The 19,282-nt window shown below is 39.3% G+C and overlaps 2 protein-coding genes and 1 pseudogene across 2 annotated transcripts; all 3 read right to left on the minus strand.

Annotated features, from left to right (window-relative positions):
- Positions 1-185: 185 nt before the first annotated feature.
- Positions 186-1,437, minus strand: ins (preproinsulin). Its single transcript, XM_006785152.2, has 3 exons — positions 1,386-1,437; positions 1,117-1,312; positions 186-529 (listed from the first exon to the last, which is right to left on the minus strand). Exons 2-3 carry the CDS (start codon positions 1,298-1,300, stop codon positions 372-374), a joined length of 342 nt encoding a protein of 113 aa, XP_006785215.1. The 5' UTR covers positions 1,301-1,312; positions 1,386-1,437; the 3' UTR covers positions 186-371.
- Positions 1,438-6,815: 5,378 nt separating this feature from the next.
- Positions 6,816-12,959, minus strand: LOC148100998 (complement C1q tumor necrosis factor-related protein 3-like). Its single transcript, XM_087846929.1, has 5 exons — positions 12,857-12,959; positions 10,256-10,494; positions 9,935-10,027; positions 7,679-7,810; positions 6,816-7,577 (listed from the first exon to the last, which is right to left on the minus strand). Exons 2-5 carry the CDS (start codon positions 10,458-10,460, stop codon positions 7,300-7,302), a joined length of 708 nt encoding a protein of 235 aa, XP_087703055.1. The 5' UTR covers positions 10,461-10,494; positions 12,857-12,959; the 3' UTR covers positions 6,816-7,299.
- Positions 12,960-13,243: 284 nt separating this feature from the next.
- On the minus strand, positions 13,244-14,794 carry LOC148100999 (complement C1q tumor necrosis factor-related protein 3-like; annotated as a pseudogene).
- Positions 14,795-19,282: the final 4,488 nt, after the last annotated feature.

Genomic DNA, 19,282 nt, shown 5'->3' on the forward strand with positions numbered 1-19,282 from the left:
CATGATGTGTTTATATCCTGTTCAGAGAAGTGACACTATAAGCTAAACACAAATATTTGGAAAGTGAACGCTCAGCAGTTTGTGCTGGATAGCAGCAGGTACCTAACATGCTTGAGTTTTTAATGTAATCACTTAACTGAATTCATCACAACAAAAGAACACACTTTTTTGCCTCACGTCGTCACATTTTGCATTTTTATTTTCTTGGAAAATTAATTTTATCCATTTCTCAGCACTTCATTTGACAGCAGTTGGTTTTCAGAGAGGGGACAGCTGTGGCTCTCCTCTGAAGCAGGGGGGGAGGAGGGGTTGGGACTCGGACCTGATTAGCCGAGCCTGGCTCGACTAAACAAAGTCCAGCAGAGCAGAGTTCAGTTGCAGTAGTTCTGCAGGTCAAAGATGGTACAGGGTTTGTGGCAGCATTCCTCCACAATGCCTCGCTTCACCATCATTTCCATCTGGTCTTTGAAGGTCACTTCACTCTCGCCACCTTGCACCACAGCGCCACCTGCCTTTGGAGGGAGGAAACCTGATGGGATGAAGAGCAGGTGAATGTTCAGATCTAAAATTATGGTAATTTATATTAAATAATACATTTTAAACATATTAGAACATAAATTACTAATTCTAACACAAAGTGTTACAAAATCGGCGCCATTATATGATGCAGGTGTTGAGACAAATGACAATACTGTAATTTTCTGCTGCTCATTCCTGTGCAATATTCCATCTGCCCTCCCGTCATATTTCTTTTCAAGATTTTCTTATTTAATCACTAGAGTACATATATTTATATTTATAGATACATATATATTTAGTCATCTTTTCTCTTTTACCATTTTATTTTATTTTATTATATTTTCTCCTACTGTATCATGCTGCTGAGTGACTGCTGCTCATCAAACACATTTCATTGCAATGTTGACCCTGTGCTAACTTGCATATGACAAATAAAACTGAAAACTAAAAAACTAGATGTAAATTAATCATGTAGGGTCCATAAAGATATGAAAAATTACAGTTTCCAACATGAAAGCTGATTTAAAGTGAACTGAGAAAGAAAAGCTGCCCTCAAATAGCTTGTCTAGTGTTTCTGTTCATGGTTGGTGGTCTCACCAAGCAGAGGGTCCACATCTCTCCTGGGGTTGTAGAAGAAGCCTCTGTCCCCACAGACCAGATACAGGGCGTCCACCAGGTGAGAGCCGCACAGGTGCTGTGGCCCACCGACGGCCTGGGAGCCCGGCCACGAAACCATCATTAGGACGAGCAGGGAGAAGGTCTGGAGCCAGAGCGCTGCCATGCTGGAAAAGAGCTGAACACAAAAGCACATTCACGTTAGCGTCACAGTCACTGTCCTCACGACCAAACCTACAGCGAGCACTCACCTGCACAGGCAGAGAGGAGGAGCTAACTCTGAGATGTAGAGCAGGAGCAGCTAGGCTGTGTGAGGCAGAACCAAGAGCCTTCTCGCCATTTATACTCCACCAGCACCACCTGGACACGCCCCCTGCGATTTCACCCACATTGTGGGGACTTGTGTGTGATTACGGATTACGGGGTCTCTGCAAACCATTAATATGATTTATTAAACCTGAGGTGAAAGATTTGGTTTAAGTTTCAGGAAATGAACAGCCCTGTGAAGAGATGGCGTGTGTGTGTGTGTGTGTGTGTGTGTGTGTGTGTGTGTGTGTGTGTGTGTGTACAAACAGATGCGCTGCCATCAGCACATATTAAGTGACAGTGTGTTTCTGATTGACTGGTTACAGCACTTAGTAAAACAAACTAAAGCTAATGAGCCGACATGATCTGATCAGCTATTAACCTTCTGCTCCATCTGCTCAGCTTGTTAGTTTAAAGCAGATAACAGTCGTAGAAATCATTTTTATTTAAGTTTTTTACAAGATGTGTTCACATCATGCAGCATCTCCTATCCTCCATCACATCTGACGTTAACAGGCATGAAAACTGAAAATAAGTCCAAGCTGTCTTTACGTCAAAGAGCTGATATTTGTGATCAAATGTGAGGACTGAACGTTTGTAAAAAGAAATCAGGATGTGCAGCAGAGCTCAGAGTGAAGTGAAACATGTCAGCAGATTTAAAAGTATTTCAAACTCAGTCGTATAACTGTGAAGAAGTTTAATTACACATTTAACCCCTGACAGAGCTTAATATCGGGAAAAAAGCAATTTCAATAGTAAATCTCAGTTTTTTGTTCATGATAAAAAAAAACTTTGCTAAGCCGTCCTGTAGTTATAAAACTGAAATTTTTGTTAATTAAAAAGAAAATTTCAGATTAATTAATTAATTTATTTTTAATGTGGACAAATGGTATAAAACTACCTTTCTATAGCATATTATAGCAGGTTTTTTTTTATTACTTAACCCTTTAAGACCTACCACAGAACCAAGTCCGCCAGAGCTTATAATATATTTTTACATGCTGTGGAGCCATTTTTGGGAGCATTTCAAGTTGCTATACATCAATATAACCATTACAGCCCAAATTTTAATAATATGTCTGCATTAAGTGCATAGTAATTACATAAATTGCAAAAAAGTGCAATAAACTACAAAAAAATTGAAAATCGTTTTTGTTTTTTTAACATATATTTCTAGTTAGAGAAATTTAAGAGGCTTATCCCTCAAAACTGTAAATACAAAAAAGTTGCACAAAATAGTTTCCCACCACAGGAAATTTATTTTGAGTGTCTTCATAGTTTTATTTTTGAAATACACCAATTTTTATATACTGCAGGAAAAACGAAAATAAATATTATAATGCAAATTTGCAAAAAAGCAGCATATGCATCAAAATAAACTATTTCCAGCAGTGCAATATGAGTCCTAAGCATCCCAGAAACCACACAGAAAGTCAGAAAGTCAAACATAACTTTTAAAAACACCAGTGTAAGCTCATTGAGGCCCGGATGGTAAAAAAACTACATTTCCGCGAAAATGACATCACTTCCGGTTTTGGGCAGGTCATGGCGGACATGCGATAGTTCGCGCTGACGTCTTATCCAATGTAGGAAGTGTTATGAACAGCTGATCGGATCGGCAAAGCGTGTTTCTGGAATATTATGTTTTTGTTGCTGCAAGTGCTTTTTATGCAGTTTTTGCAAAACTATATGTGGAAGGAAACTGTGACCGAGGACAAGCTGATGGCATAAGATGTAAGTACAACTCCTCCATGGTTCCGGTTCTACAGGGATTTAAAAATAGTTACGCAAAACAGAGCGTGCTGCTCCGACCGGTTTTAAAGGGTTAATAGCGGCCGAGTTCTTTATCAGCTGAAAAAACTGTAAAACTCATGAATATGAAGTTAAAACTCGTGCCCTCCATCACATTGTTCAAAGTGATTCAGTGAGGTGGCTTAGAGACTTTGGTGGGCCAATTCTGGCCCCCATGCCTTATGTTTGACAACCCTGAACTACGCAGACAGCATGAAACACAAAGACAAACGCTTGACTGTCCTGATGTTCCAAATATTTTATTGTAGTTATGTGTCTGAGATGACTTCAGCTTTTTTCAGTCACGCAGTGAGAAAGAGCCTCATCAAACCATCTGCCATGCAAAGAGTGCTTAATGGGTGTCAGAGGTGTGCTGACAGAGCTCTTGTTCCAGCTTGTTAGTCACTTAAAGAAGAAGCTCAACTGACCGAGGAAGAGCGTTACCATGACGAGCTGTCCATGACGAAGGAGGACGCGTGTTTCAGACAACTTCTCAACGTGTTTTTCATCTGCATCTACAAATGAACCAGAAAGCAGAGCCGCTGTCACCCCACAACCACACCATCAAAACATTTTCTGCACAATGGATGGAAATTCACTCCATTAAATACTGAATACAGCTCAACTTTCATCATTTCTGCTCCTGATTTTCTTTTCTAATTTTCTTTTAATTCATATTTTGCATTCATTAGAGATACTCGGAATACGTGTCAAGAAAATGCATCATATTTATGATAAAGTGCAGTTTTAGCTGATATATGTCAGATGATTATTGTAGACCTGTTTCATTATTTTCTATTGTAATGTTTTCTGTAGTAGATTAAACAAAAATAACAATGGAGTCATGTGTAAAATGTAAATCAAATAAGAATACAGACATTTACAGACAGATTTTTGGACTGTTTCTTAAACACTTTTATCACTGAAACCAGGAAAAATATTTAAAAATTCCATCTCATCAGGTTTTCTTGCAAAACTCATGTTTTTGTCCTGGTTGGTTCACCCAGTGTTTTCAGTTTTGTTCATGTTCAGTTTATTTTGTCACTCGTTCTCATTTCCTGTTTTGCTGTTCCAGTTACTTCCATGTGTCTTTACTCAGATTAAGTTCTGCTCGTCCCCTCATTATAACAAACTCCAACTCTCACCATGAGTGCTGTGTTTCATCTCTTCCTCTCATCCACACACATCCCTGACAGTTTTCAGTTTCATTAAGCTACAATTTCCCTTTATAAACTGAAACCTGGTATCCTATAGTCAAAAAACATATCCAATAATGATTTCTTATATTAATTGAACATTTCTAAAAGTGAGACTCAAGAGAAATACAAATCGAAAATGCAAGGTGGTTTATTTTGTTCATAGTGAAAGGTAATGAATCTCGGAGAAATTAGGCATATTTAATTGTATAAAATATTGATTTTTTAATCACTGTTGTGCTTTTTTTAATGTAAACTTCTCATGTTTTGCATTCAGCATCCTAAAAACATATAAATGACCAAATATATCACATGAAGCACATTTTTTTAATTAAATATTATATTTAAAGTGAATATGAGTTTAATATGTTGTCTTTGATATAGTGAAACAAAGACAACATATTAAATGTTTTTAGAAACATTCTATTTTATTTTGATTGTGGTAACTTCATAAAAATGGCAACAAAAGACTGATAAATTTATAATACTAAATAAAAGTAGTATACAGTACTGGAACATCTCATAGCTAACATGGCGGGGTGTCATAATCGGCTTCCCTCCCCCCTTCAGTGCTGTGGGGGCGGGGCATTAGAACACATGTATCTGAAAGTTTAGGAACAACATGCGCTGCAGGGAACGTCTTGATTCTGCTCTACATGAAACATTTTTCAGTATTTTACATGTCGTCTTTTTTTGCAGTACTCTGTAAATGATTTGACATTGATTTTCTTTCACTTTGTTTGAGTTTTGTTGGAAATATAATTGTGTTAAAGCATCTTCATGGTGGTTTTTTTTTGTTACAGTTATAAACTGTAGATTTCAGATTCTAATTTCAGATAAAGCTCCATTGTTGTGTGTCTGACAGATGATTTTAATATTACTTCTGTGGTCAGTGATTTGATAAGATAAGACTTTATTGATCCCTCTGTGAGGAAATGTGTGTGTTACAGTCTCGCTCGTTGTGTCCTTGGACAAGACACTTCACCCGTTGCCTACTGGTGGTGGTCAGAGGGCCTGGTGGCGCCAGTGTCCGGCAGCCTCGCCTCTGTCAGTGCGCCCCAGGGTGGCTGTGGCTACAATGTAGCTGCCATCACCAGTGTGTGAATGTGTGTGACTGGATGTGTAAAGCGCTTCAGGGTCATAGGGACTGAGTAAAGCGCTATACAAATACAGGCCATTTACCATTTACCTCAGCTCAGGAAGAATTTTTAGCAGAAGGAAAATACAAAAAATACAAAACAAATAAGATAATACACTACATACAATGGTAGCAAACGCAGAACGTGATTATGGATACAGGGTTGTGGAAATATGCAAGAAATAAATGTAAATATTCTACCATCACTATTACTAAGTAAGTCATAGATATCTATAAGTATGTATAAGTATAGACATTGGTCCAGGTTGCACATCTGAATATGTTTATGATATGTGCACTAAAAATAACCTTTCCACTCCACATGTTGGCGTTATTATTACCTGGTTTCAGTGTGTTGGTTACGTGCCCAAAGAGGGGCTGTTTACACCAAGCTTTCAGCTACACAAGTAAAAATGATGAAAATATGTTACATTTGGAGCACAGGATGTGGAAGTCAAATGGTTTGCTCTTTTATTCTTTCTTTTTTTTCTACTTGATAACTGACCACATGATGGCGCCATTGTCCCATCGTACTGTAAGTACAGAGTGTGGCTGTGAACTGGAAAAAGATGGAGAGAAAAGAGATGTTTTAAAGTGCCTAATGTGAATCAACTGGAAAGAAGGAGCTGAAGAGAATGGAGAACGTAAGTAAAGTGTCAGGAATGACATTGTAAAAGAAAACCAGAACAGGAGACTGACATCAATAAAGCGCTGATAGCTCTGCTTAAAAGTCTCTGCAATACTAATTCCACACATAACACATGACTTTCAGGATCTTCCATTTACTGATTACTACTGTGTCTTAAGATTTTATTTGAATTTGGATTTAAAGGAGTGTTTTAGTTATTTTAAGTGAACCAAACAATTTCTAGAAATGCCTAGAAAATTCCTACGTGACAGGTTTTTATTAATCATCCATAAAAGATGAACTAACTCGATCTTATACTGTAAAACTGTGATAATTATCAGCAGGAGAAAAAAGCCGTCTACTGTTTGTTTACTTTTCCTGCACAGATTTGATTCATATTTTTCTCTTGTTGATGGATTCATGTTTTTATAACTAAAGAAAACTATATTTTTATACCTGAATATGCAGTGATTTTTCCATTGTATATAAGAGGTAGCTGATACTTTATTATTCATCTTTAAAAGTAGTCATTGGTCGTTGTTGTTGTTCCTGTGACATGATCTGAATGGATTGTTTGCCAATAAAAAAGTAATCAAATACGATCATTGTGGTGGGTTTAATGATACATGACATTCAAACACATTTTCAAAGAAACCATTCTCTACTTGGATCAGGAAGAACAAGAAAAGTAGATGTATTAAAACCCAAGATGTTAAAGACATTCTTGTAGTGGGGCGATGGTGCAAAACACCACCACTGTACTGGCCTTGCTGTGGTTGTATAAAACCATATGTTTGGGAAACCTGCAGTCAATATTTTAACATGTGAGTTGGAGCAGAAAAATGTCTAAAAGTTTTTTTATTAGATTAATTTTGGAAAGAGAAACTAACTCAAACCCATTTTTATTACTGTGTATTATCACATGTATGTAATCCAGATATAGATGCAAATACAAAAACATTTCAACACTGTAAGTCAGCAGTTTTAGAAACACAAGACTAAATAGAAGGAAACACACACACACACACAAAACCTTGAACCAATCCAATCTGTTTTACTTCTGAAGCGTGAGCTCCAAACAGGACGTTATAGAGCTGTCCCACTGGTCACATGGTGAAAAGCAGCTGACCACTGAAGGTGGTGTGATGACCTTGACTACCACGTACCCTTGCATTAGCAGAGAGACGTACAAACACATGATCTCCAGCTTCTAGAAGCAGTGAGGCTCCATTAGAGGAAGTCCAAAAATAGGATGGTTGAAGTTCATATATAATAAAAATTCGCTCTCCATTCTTGAACAACTCAACCCGAGTCACAATGTCTGCATATCCATATACATGGCACTCAAAGTGGTAGGCTCCTCTCACTGGTGCATTGAAAATACCTGTGGGACATTTGTTTTTGTCATGTTAAATCAGCTGTTAGAACATCTGGAACATCAGCCTGACATCAACATAGCTAAGAAGTGACATTCAGTGTTATTACCTGTGTGTTTGTTGTAGGCATTTCCAATGTTTGTGAAAACCTGTTTAAATATCAGAGTAGTATCTATGTTAAAGGGTCCAATGTCTGTAGTGCCTTCATCCAACAAAGCAGTCGAGAAAGCCACCTGTTTATCTGAGAGAGAGAGAAATGTCATTATTTCACACTTTGTTTTTTTTTTTTTTTGTTTGTTTTTTTTAAACCTAATTTAAAAACGTAGTTTATGGTAATTCTCTAATTACCCATCTCATCCCAAATTTAATGATTCAACAATAAGAAAGAGGCAACAATACCATTTGTGGGAGATTACCAAGAAGAAAACCACTGCTGACCCGAGAGAGCACAAAGGCTCATGTCTCAGTCGCCAAAAACATGTTGATAATCCCCAAGACTTTTATGGAAAATATTCTCTGGACTGATGAGACAAAAACTGGACTTTCCATAAACTGCTCTTTTGTAGATTCCCTATCATTTTGCAATACCAAGTGGCAAAACAATCTGCTTTACTGTTACTGTTTTTATTTAGCATAGAGGTCAAAGGAGCTTGCAAAGAAAAGCGTCTGGACTTCTTTAAGTTGCTTGAAGACGTTTCACCTTCATCCGAGAAGCTTCTTCAGTTCTAAGGTCAAATGGTGGGGAGTCCCAGATATAAACCTAGTGGGAGTTTCCCCCCACAGAGGGACAAAAGGACCCCTGATGATCCTCTAATCGCCTGAGCCAAGGTGTGAAACTGGGTGTGGGTCCCAATCAGCCAGAGTTTCAGGTGAGTTCATTGTGAAACCTGGCCCCACCTTATCATGTGATTTCCTGAGGTCAGATGGTCCAGGATGTGAGTGGGCGTTAAGGCGTCTGGGGAGGGAACTCAAAACTGGATTATAGATGGCAGAGAGTTGGTGTCGTAAACCACCGCCTCTGTTCAAAGATGGTCGCTCACAGTGGACATAGATGCTTCTTTCACTCCTCTTTCAAACCATCTGTCCTCTCTGTACAAAATGTGAATGTTGGCATCCTCGAAAGAGTGTCCTTTATGCCATGCTCTTGTGACACAACACAGAAGAGCCACCTCCACAGGACAAGACTCAGCTGTCCATCTGCATCTAAAGGTCAAAGGTCACTCTTTGAGGATGCCAATGTTCACATTTTGGACAGAGAGGACAGATGGTTTGAAAGAGGAGTGAAAGAAGCATCTATGTCCACTGTGAGCGACCATCTTTGAACAGAGGCGCTGGTTTACGACACCAACTGTCTGCCATCTATAATCCAGTTTTGAGATCCCTCCCAGACGCCTTAACGCCCACTCACATCCTGGGCCATCTGACCTCAGGAAATCGCATGATAAGGTGGGGCCAGGTTTCACAATGAACTCACCCGAAACTCTGGCTGATTGGGACCCACACCCAGTTTCACACCTTGGCTCAGGCGATTAGAAGATCATCAGGGGGTCCTTTTGTCCCTCTGTGGGGGGAAACTCCCACTAGGTTTATATCTGGGACTCTCCACCATTTGACCTTAGAACTGAAGAAGCTTCTTGGATGAGAGGTGAAACGTCTTCAAGCAACTTAAAGAAGTCCAGACGCTTTTCTTTGCAAGCTCCTTTGACTACGATGACCTGGATGACTGAGAACCTTCACAGACATTTAGCATAGAGATTTTAAATTAATGCAGTTTATTGGGAGATTATGACTTCAGGGAATGTTATCCAAATATTGAAGTAACATTTTACAAAAGAAAAAGATTTACCCTGCAAAATATATGTTGGATTATATTTCCACAGAACAAATTTCACTATGTACTATCCACAACTGCTTCTCATTCAACTGGAATTCCAAAGAGTAGACGTTCCAGAGAATTTAAAAGTTCTTTGGTTAGTCTTCAGGCTCTCCGTGGCCATGAACCAAACATTTTCAAACATGGTGATGCAACCATTTTGACAGATGTAAAGTACTATTACTCGAATCCATGACTGAACGAGGACCACGTTTGAGTAGTACATAGTCTGTGGGCACTACAGCTCAAAAGGAAATAAAATGTACACAGAAATTGGTGTTTGTTTTTAAAAAGGAAAAATCTAGATATACACATTGTTTTCAGTTCCTTATCTTGACACGGTAAGATCTTTGTTGTTTCAGTATTCTTTTTATAACAATAAAAAAACACCTGAGAAATATAACTTTATGCTTTGTAATTAAACATGTCACAAAAATCCACAGTTACCTTTTCATAGAAAAGATCAGACTCATGATGACTTGCACACATTACCTTGTAACTGTTGCTTCAACTGGTCAATCTCAGTTTTCTGTCTGTCCAGCTCCGTCTTGTGTCTGTCCAGCTCTTTCAGCTTTGTTGAATGATCTAAAAGTGTAAAAAGTAATTTTATGAGTTTCACTTCACTGCACAGCTATTTTTAGAGCATTGTCCATAACATAAAAGAAAGTATGCTGATTATTTCAGTTTTTTCTTTCTAACTGGACATTTTCGTAGTGACATTGGCACTTTTATAAGACAACAGTGAATATAGAAATATGAAAGCATATGGAAGGTTTCCTGTTACTTCTCTCACTACCTGACATGATACTGTACCTTGATTTTCTTTCTGTAGGATCATGATCTGTGCTTTCTGCACAGCCAGTGAGACTGCCATCTCTCTGAGCACAGCATGGATGTCCTGTGGACAGGGTTGTTGGTTTGAAATCTGCTGGTCAACAATTTCATTATCTGCCTCAGTCGGATTTGTGGAAACAGAGCAGACCAGAAGCAACAGCAAGAAGAACACCATGATCTCCATTCTGTCAGTGAAAACTCAACAGTATCTGTGTCATCTGTGTGGAGATACAGAAATTATTGTATTGCTGCCATATAATCTGCATCATTATAACTGCATTGATAACATTCTTTACAGCATTATTTCATCTAATAATATTTCTCACAGTATTGATATTGCATTAAAGTTGTTTATTGAAGATGTTCATTTGAGGATCCTTCCATTATGTTAACTTTTATTACAAGTACGGTTAGAAGTATTTCATACACATTGCATATTTGTGCTTATTTTGAGTTGATGTTCGGTTCATTAAGGGTCTTAAGCTTCACTGGCGTGACTGTCCAGGTGATACATGCTGAGGGAAACTGGAACATAGAAGGATAACTGCAATGCATGCTTACAATACATATAACACATATAATCTAGGAATGTGTCAGGCCTGAGGCCTTAACTCATTTGGTGTCTTACTATATTTTACTCTACTTGGCAACAGATGACCAGAGTCAATAATTAGCCCCAGAGACACTGAGGGCTCGAAGTTTATTACCTTGTATGGAAGATGTTATAGAAAAGAGAAGTTCTATGTCTGTTTATAGCTATTAAAGATGTACAAGATGTACCATTAACTGTGACTAATGTCTTTAACCTATTTTAATCTGTAATTGACGCCATGGGGGGGGGGGGGCGTGTACGCCACTGCTTTATAAGTATCCACAACATGTATTTTGGTCAGAAGACATATACTGATGTTTTCTCCGGGCTGTTAATAAACTCATCGTTTGATTGCACTTTTCTGGGGCCTCCGTGGTTTGTCTCACTGCTCTACATTGATCGATTTCGCGACAGCTTTGGTGGAGGATGCGGGCAGTGTAGGCTCAGCGGTGTTACTTTCCGCGGTGGTCGAGCCGGATAGGTGGTCAGACGGGCAGACATCACGGGTGGTTCCTTGACTACTGTGGGCCCACATAAAAAAGGTAAGGCACAAACCTCTTAAACTGAAATTGTGCTGCATTGGATGCAATTCTAAAATTGTAGTCAAGAAGTTACTTGTTGATCTCTGTTTTGATTTTGCCTGAATGAAAGTGAAAGTATTAAGTAGTGTTGCATTCAAGGACGACTCGTAAGAAACAGTACTGAGCTAAAAGTAACTCGAGATGTTGTTTTAAGGAAATAAGAGAGAAAAGAGACCAATGTGTGATTAAAGAATAAGAGGATATAAGAGTTATTGGTCAGTTTATGGTTTAATAAGTGTCAAGTTCAGAAGTGCAGACTTCCTCCCTACTGGAGACGTCCAGTAGGTGGTCCAGCGTGGCCGTACTGGAGATTGACCATCTACCAAGACTTGGGACCTTGGTTTAAAATAGGTTATGATCAGAGGATCATTTTGAGATACACTTATTTGTGAGAAAAAGAGTAATACCGGACGCAGAGGTCCGGGGAGTTGACATTTAACAGACTCAAGCCAGCCGTGAGCTTGAGGGAAACAGTAAAAACTTAGTTTGAAGCACGTCAAGGTTTACTGTGTTGAAGTAATTTTGATGATAATGCTGCAGGGGCTGTAGTAGTTTCATCCGTATCTAGAGAAAGGCATGCTCATTTTGGGATCGTGCCAAATTGAATACTCACGTACTGGGGATCTTCTTTACATGAAATGTATATGTCGTGGTGAAACGGAAGAAACACCTTATGGTTTTACAGTGGCTGCAGAAATAAGACGGTCAGACTTATATAGCTTTTGTTCCAGAGTTTCCTTATATTTAGGTGCTTGGTAATGTACAGTGCGAGACCCGGCGAAGATCCGCGTGAGGCAGAGAGGGCATTTTCCTCCTTCTGCGAGCGTGCATTTAATGGGTTTGAAATTCAGTATCATTGGATAGGGTAAATTACGCGTTGCTGAATCAGAGAACGACTAGTAGCGTCTGAGGGGAGCTCCGCCGCTCCATATCCGGATCAGCTGTGATCCACATGTTACAGTTGAAAACAGTGACGTAAGAAACTGTCTGAAGTGATCTAAGTGCCGTTGGCTGCAGGCGGTGTGTGAGAGGCTTTGAAGTCTCTTTTTCTTTCTTTTTTCGGGTTGAGAAAGTGTGTAGTTAACATTGGGGTGCGGCCACTTCCCCTTTCTGAGACTCTGAGTAAAAAGAGTAATTTCAGACGAGGAAGTCCGACAAAAAACACCTGGTGCTGTCAGGATGTTTAAGTGACAGAATTTCAGAAAATCGAGTCAGAAATGGTTTTGTGGCTCTTGGTAAACTGATTTTGAAGGAAAATCAGTGTTTATTGTGCTGAAGTAACAGATCCGGCGTGGTCTGAAGGGAAGAATCAGCTGTACAATTCTGAGTTTGCAGCGTTGTTGATATTAACAGATCCGGCGTGGTCTGAGGAAAAGAAATAAATCGGTGAATGGTTGATATACTTACATGAATTTGGTGGATCCGCTGAGGTCCAGAAGAATAACCAATGCGGACTGTGTTGGCTTGAATGTTGATAAATGATCCAGGAAGAATTGCCCTGGGTCTGTGTCTGTGTGTGTGTGTTGTTGAGTAACAACATGCTCAGTTAAAATTGGGTGCTGTTCCTTCCTCTTTTTAGTTTCAAAACACGAAGGCTGTTGGTTTCATTTTAGCTGAAGAAGTCAGTTGGATAGATGAGAAAATGTTTTCAGAATGAAATGAATAGAATCAACTTTCTTGGATTTCTTTACCTCTTTAGGCGTGCATCAAGACAGAGCTTTTTGTTTTAATTACATAAAGTCTTAAGGGTCACCAACTGGAAACAAACAGGAGGTTTTGAAGCTGTCACGCTTCTCACATGGTGAAAAGCAGATGACCACTTTAGGTATTATGGTGAACTTGGTTGTCATAAACCTTTGAATTAGTCCAGAGACGTAAAAAGACCTGATCCCCAACCTCCAAAAGCAGTGAGACAAAATTAGAGGAACTTGCAGCACCAGATGGCTGAACTTCATATGCAATAAAAACGTGCTCTTCATTCCTGAACAACACAGCACTCAATGCCTCCATATCCATATATTTTCCACTCAAAGTGGTAGACTCCTCTCACTGGTGCAGTGAAAATACCTGTGGGACATTTTTTTGTTAAATGGAAAATCAGCTGTTAGAACATCTGGAACATCAGCCTGACATCAACATAGCTGAGAAGTGACATTCAGTGTTATTACCTGTGTGTTTGTTGTAGGCATTTCCAATGTTTGTGACAACATGTTTGAAGATCAGAGTAGTCTGAGTGTTAAAGGGTCCAGTATCTCCTTCACCTTGATCCAGCAGAGAGGCTGAGAAAGCCACCTGTTTGACTGAGAGAGAGAGAAATATCATTAATATTCACAACTTGCAGTAAAATAACGATTTACAGTTTTTATTGTCATAGAATCAAAAAAGAAAAACATTTTCTGTGTTTATGGGAAATGATTGTTGTGCTGACCAAATATCTGAAAAGACCTTTGAATTCATTTGAGCTGTAATCAAATGTGTCACATGTACAGGACCACCCACCACTTGTCGCATTGTGAGCCATTAAGAGGCATTAAAGGAAGATTTTCATGTCGACATGAAGCCAGTTTGTGGTTTATTTAGCAGATATGAAGGCACTTAAAACATGAAACAATCTGCTAAATAAATCAATTGAAGACTTTACAGTCAGTGTGTCTTGTAAATGTTTACATTGACAGTCAGAGTCATGTGATTTCAGTACCTTTCAGCTCCTGCTTTAACTCGACAACCTCAGACTTGTGAGTCTCCAGCTCTTCCAGCTTTGCTGCATGATCTGAATAAAATGAGTAAAGGAAAAAGTTCATTTTCTCTAGACACAACATTAATATTTGTGTAATATTAACCAGCTGAGAGTCGTTGGTGTTGCTTGGTGTGTTTGCCTGTGTGGGATGATTACCTTGCAGCTGCTGCTTCAGCTTATCAATCTCAGTCTTTGGACTCTCTGCTTCTTTCAGTTTTGCAACAAGTTCTGAAAAACAAATTATAAACAACTTTAAGTGTAGTGGCCCGTGATGTAGTGATTCACCTTAGAAACACAAAGATTCTGTGTCCCAGGAGGAGATGCAAATATTTTGGATGTTGTGTCAGGAAGACCATCCGTGGAGCTACACACTGTGATACTGCTACTTCTGTAATTCCCAAAGGTGATATTTTACCTTTGTTATGTTCTTTTAAGGTTCTGATCTCCACTTTCTGTTCGGTCAGTGAGGCGGTCATCTCTCTCAGCACAGCATGGATGTCCTGTGGACAGGGTGGCTGGAGTGGAGTCTCAGTCTGATCTGCTGAAACAGAGCAGACCAGAAGCAACGGCAGAAAAAACGTGATGATCTCCATTCTGTCGCTGGATAACTGCTGTGCAGCTGTGCTGTCTGCAAAGTGAAGCTTTTTATAACATAGATGAGGAGGTTACTGCACCACCTCTCAAACACACACCCACACTGCCCCCAACACATCCTGTGTAAAAGCTGCTTGTGTCAGTACAACACAGGTATGTACACAGTCAGTGGACCAAAAGATAAGTAACTGAGTCTCATCATGCTACACTGAGCGGTGGTCTCCTCCACGGCCCCTCAGCCTCCACCTTACTGCAGAGCCACAGGACCACACCTCCTACAGGCGGTGAATTATTAAAGAAGCAGACTTTGACTGGGACTTCTGGGGGGCAGAGGTCCCCCCCCCCCCTCTCTGTGTCTCACCCATTTGGCATAGATGTATGTATATAGAGGATGGAAATAACACCATGAAATAGTTGTGAGAAAGCTGGTTTTTTAACATTTTCTTAAAAAAATTATTATTAAACTTTTTTTAATTGCAAAAAAATGTGAAAAGTTTTCCTACTGTGTCGTGGTCCTGGGTTGGTGACCCAGTGTTTTGTATTATTATTGATCCTTGAGTTCATTATGATTTATCATTGCTGGTCTCTCAGGTTTTGTTTCTGTATTTCTGTAAGTTCTTTAGTATCTCCTGATTTCTAGATGTTATGTGTTGTCAATGTGTCTTCCCTGTGTTCTGTGTTATGTCTACTGGGCCTTTTTCATGGTTCATGGCTCTTTGTCTCAGAGTCTTTACCTATGTCTTTTGTGTTTCCTGTTTTACTTTGATAGTCTTGTGTCGTGTATTCAATGTATTGTGTTTTGTTTCCTCCCTGTTGCGTCATGTCTAATTAGGTTCAGCTGTGTCTCCCTCCTGTTGTGCATTTCCTTCATTACATCGTGTGTATTTATTGTGTGTGTTTTCCTCTGTCCCTTGTTGGATCGTCTGTTTGTCTGGTGTCATGTACTTCACGTTAGTGTTGGCTTATCCCAGTTTAGGTTTTAGTATAGTTGAATTTATTTATTTAAAGGGACAGTGCAGTTTAACATAGTTCAAGTGCAAGACATGAAACTGATGTGCCGCACACAGGTTTATAGCTACTGCTAATTTTCAACAATTGTCCCTTGTTGGGCTTACAATCTAAATAGATACATTTTACAATAAAGCATACATTTTCATAAAACCAAATTACATCATAAATACAATTACAGTTACTCGACAATAATTTTAAATAAAATTAGAATCATTAGTTAAAATGACTACATCTCTGATTTCCCTTTAACCTTCAATGTAAAAGATCTAATGTCTGTAATCAATTTGATATCGGTTGGAAGTGTGCTCCACAGATGGCAGGCCTTTATAGAAAAAGCTGACTGACCGAATGTAGATCTGTGATATAATATCTTGCAGTTGCCGTTCACCTTACTCCCAGTAATACGAATACTATCTTGTCTCTGGATGTATCTATTGAGACACTCTGGGGCCATCCTATTTATACATTTAAAAACTAATTTAAACAGTAAGAAAAAGTAGTCTGATGTCCTGTAATCATTTTGAAGCTATAATTGGAACTATTGGAAACTGAATACATCTTTGTTAGCAGATGGGTTGCTTGTGTCTGAAGTTAAATCTGAAATTAAGAAAATATTACATCGTAAGATTTTTACTGCCTCTTTCTTGGAACTTCGGGAACTTCTTGAACAATGCATGTGTAAATTTTTTAAATTTAAAGCGAGAGAATTAAATCATGCTAAGAATATGAAATACAATGAAGAAGTAAGTATATATATGTATATATATATATATATATATATATATATATATATATGAAGGAGAAACAAGGAGAGGAGGAAAATCAAATGATATCTCTTAAGGAGAGTATTGATCGAGTCAATAGAGAAGTTTTATTTAATATGTTGAGATGTACTGAATTTTATGGGAATAGCAACTATATGATTCTAAATAATCAAAAGAAACGTGGAAATGATTTCATTGTCTCAATTAAGGACAAACATGGAAAGTCAGTTTTTAAAGAAGAAGGGAAAAGACAAGTTTTCCCCCATAGTTACAAACAGTGACGCTGTTAACAATCTTCTACCATCTATCTTGAACCATTAAATTCTGTTATTTATGAAACCTTGGTTGGGGAAATTAAAAGAGAGGAAGTGGAATCAGTAATTGATCAACTTGGCATATTTGCTGCAAGTTGTTTTACGAGTACATTTTGGGTTGTCTTATATTTTCTTTTATCCCATTGGTTGATGTAAACCTATTGTCCAATCAGATGTAAGGAAGGTGTGATCTAAGTGAGGCGAAAGAAAAAAAAAACCAACACTAACTAAGCTGGTGAGAGTCGGCAGCTGCACATTAGCGGAGGAGGTTGTATACCAGAGCTAACGGGAGAATAGCCGTGGATGCAGAGTCTACGTTCCTGTTATGGACTGTTTTACCCTGTGATGATGGACCGAGAGGAATTCTCTGGACCCTTCTGCTGTGGATAGGATTTCCGTGGTTTCGTCCCAGTGTACTCAGCAACCCGGCCATGCAGCTAATTCCAACCACGTTGCCGAGTGGAGGCCGCATGGTCACAGACCGAGCCTGCCCCTCAACTCGCCTTCGCAGTTAGCCCAAAGGATTTGTAAGTAGACTTGAGCAGGGGCATTTTATTTTCTGCTTGTTTAGTGAAGCAGCCATTTATGTGTTTTCTGATCCCAACGAGCCCGAGCAACGACCAGGTCTGCAACGGTTTCAGTAAATGAGCTCACAGAGGTTACAAATTTGAACTAAATTTCCAGTTTAGATTTTGGAATATTGTATTTATTTTATTTAAATCATATTTTATTTTGACTAAATTTTACATTTTGAATTTGAAGTTTTGTGTTCTCATAATTATTATTTACAGAGTTTATAAGTGGTAACGGTTAACACGTTAGATAAATCCATTATTCTTAGTGAAGATTAAATAGAACTCACTATTTTCACTGAGTGGAGGCACCACCAATATTAAAACTTCTAAGTACAAAGGTTAAAACTGGTTAATTATTGTTTCTCCTGTTTACCAGTAAAATTAAGTGACGTACCCAAGGCCCCGCTCATAGTACTATCACCACCTTAACCAAGGGTTAATGTTAGGATGCCTGGGTCATTGACCCAGGGTTTTTGAGTTTATTATATTATTTATCATTTCTAGTCTTTGGTTTCTTTGTTAGAGTCATGTCTTATGGTTTTTCTCTGTGTAATCCTTAGTTTCTGTCTCCACTGTCTGCTATATCCCCGTGTCCAGTCAGTGTCTGTCTGCCCTGGTCCCACGTCTCTGTTGTAGTGCCTGCCTGTGAGTCTGTGTCTGTAAGTTCAGTCTGTGTTATGTTTCCTGTTTTATTTTGAAGGTCCGTGTCTGATGTTAATGTATCTGGTTTTGCTTCCCCAGTTTCGTTAGGCCTGATTTGCCCCAGCTGTGTTTCCCTCCTGTTGCCCATTCCCTGATTGCTCCCTCTGTGTATTTAAGCCCTGTGTTTCAGTTTGTCGGTGTTGTGGTCTACCCTCATTTATGCTGTGTGGTCTGGCTGCCTGCTTATGTAAGTTTATTTGGATTTGTTACGTTTTGCTATCCAGCAATAAAAGCTGAGTTTGAAGTACACTTTTGCCTGCCGTGAGTCTGCACTTTGGGTCCACTACTGCCTGCACACAGCGACACTTGACAGAAGATCGCGACCAGAACATGGACCCAGCAGACGTTGAACTGCACGAGCGCCGGCAGGTAGCTCTCTCCCAGCTAGAGGAGGAGCTCCGGTGGAGGCCATGGCTCACCCCAACTATGGGCACATTTTTCATGGGACTCGTTTAGCTCTGGGGGGTCCCCGGAGTTGTCATGCTGCTTCACCTGCTGCTTCGCCTGCACTCGTGCTACCTACACTACAAGTGGGAGGTCTTCGTTTAACTTCGAACACACATTCCTTGCTGGAGCCACAGCGTTGCTCCTCCCGAGGAAAGCGGCGCCCACGCCGCCGTCATATGGACAATTCTGAGCAACTTGTGGTGGTGAGTCGACATGACTACCTTGCCCACACTCCTGAGCCAATAAACAGAAAGGATTATAATCTCACTTCAGACACCTTCGGATCTCTTTTCGTGATGATGATTTGGATTGGGAGGCCAGTTTTGGTTTAGCTCCTCATGAGCTAGTTAATGACAACATTCCTCTGAGATTTTTAGTCCTAAGACTGTTCATCGTGGTGGAAATAAGCTAAAACCCACTTTTGCCAAGTCTGTTTTTTCTAAACCTGGCCACGTAAAGTCTGAGACTGTGAAAACTGTTAAATCAAAGACTGAGACTGTTAATGCTAGACGTGGTGGTGGTAGGAAGCTAACAAGCATTTTAGATGAGTCTGTGTTTGCTGAGCCTGCTCCTTCACCCCGTTGTGTTCCTGCTCCCGGTGCAGCTCGGGCACCTGTTTCAGTGCTTACTTTTATTTTTAACTTTGCATCAAAATATATGGCAATACTCATAATAGTTTACAATAGATA

This window comes from Neolamprologus brichardi, chromosome 10 (genome assembly GCF_056152115.1).
Source record: "Neolamprologus brichardi isolate AB-2024 chromosome 10, ASM5615211v1, whole genome shotgun sequence".
Taxonomy (NCBI): domain Eukaryota; kingdom Metazoa; phylum Chordata; class Actinopteri; order Cichliformes; family Cichlidae; genus Neolamprologus; species Neolamprologus brichardi.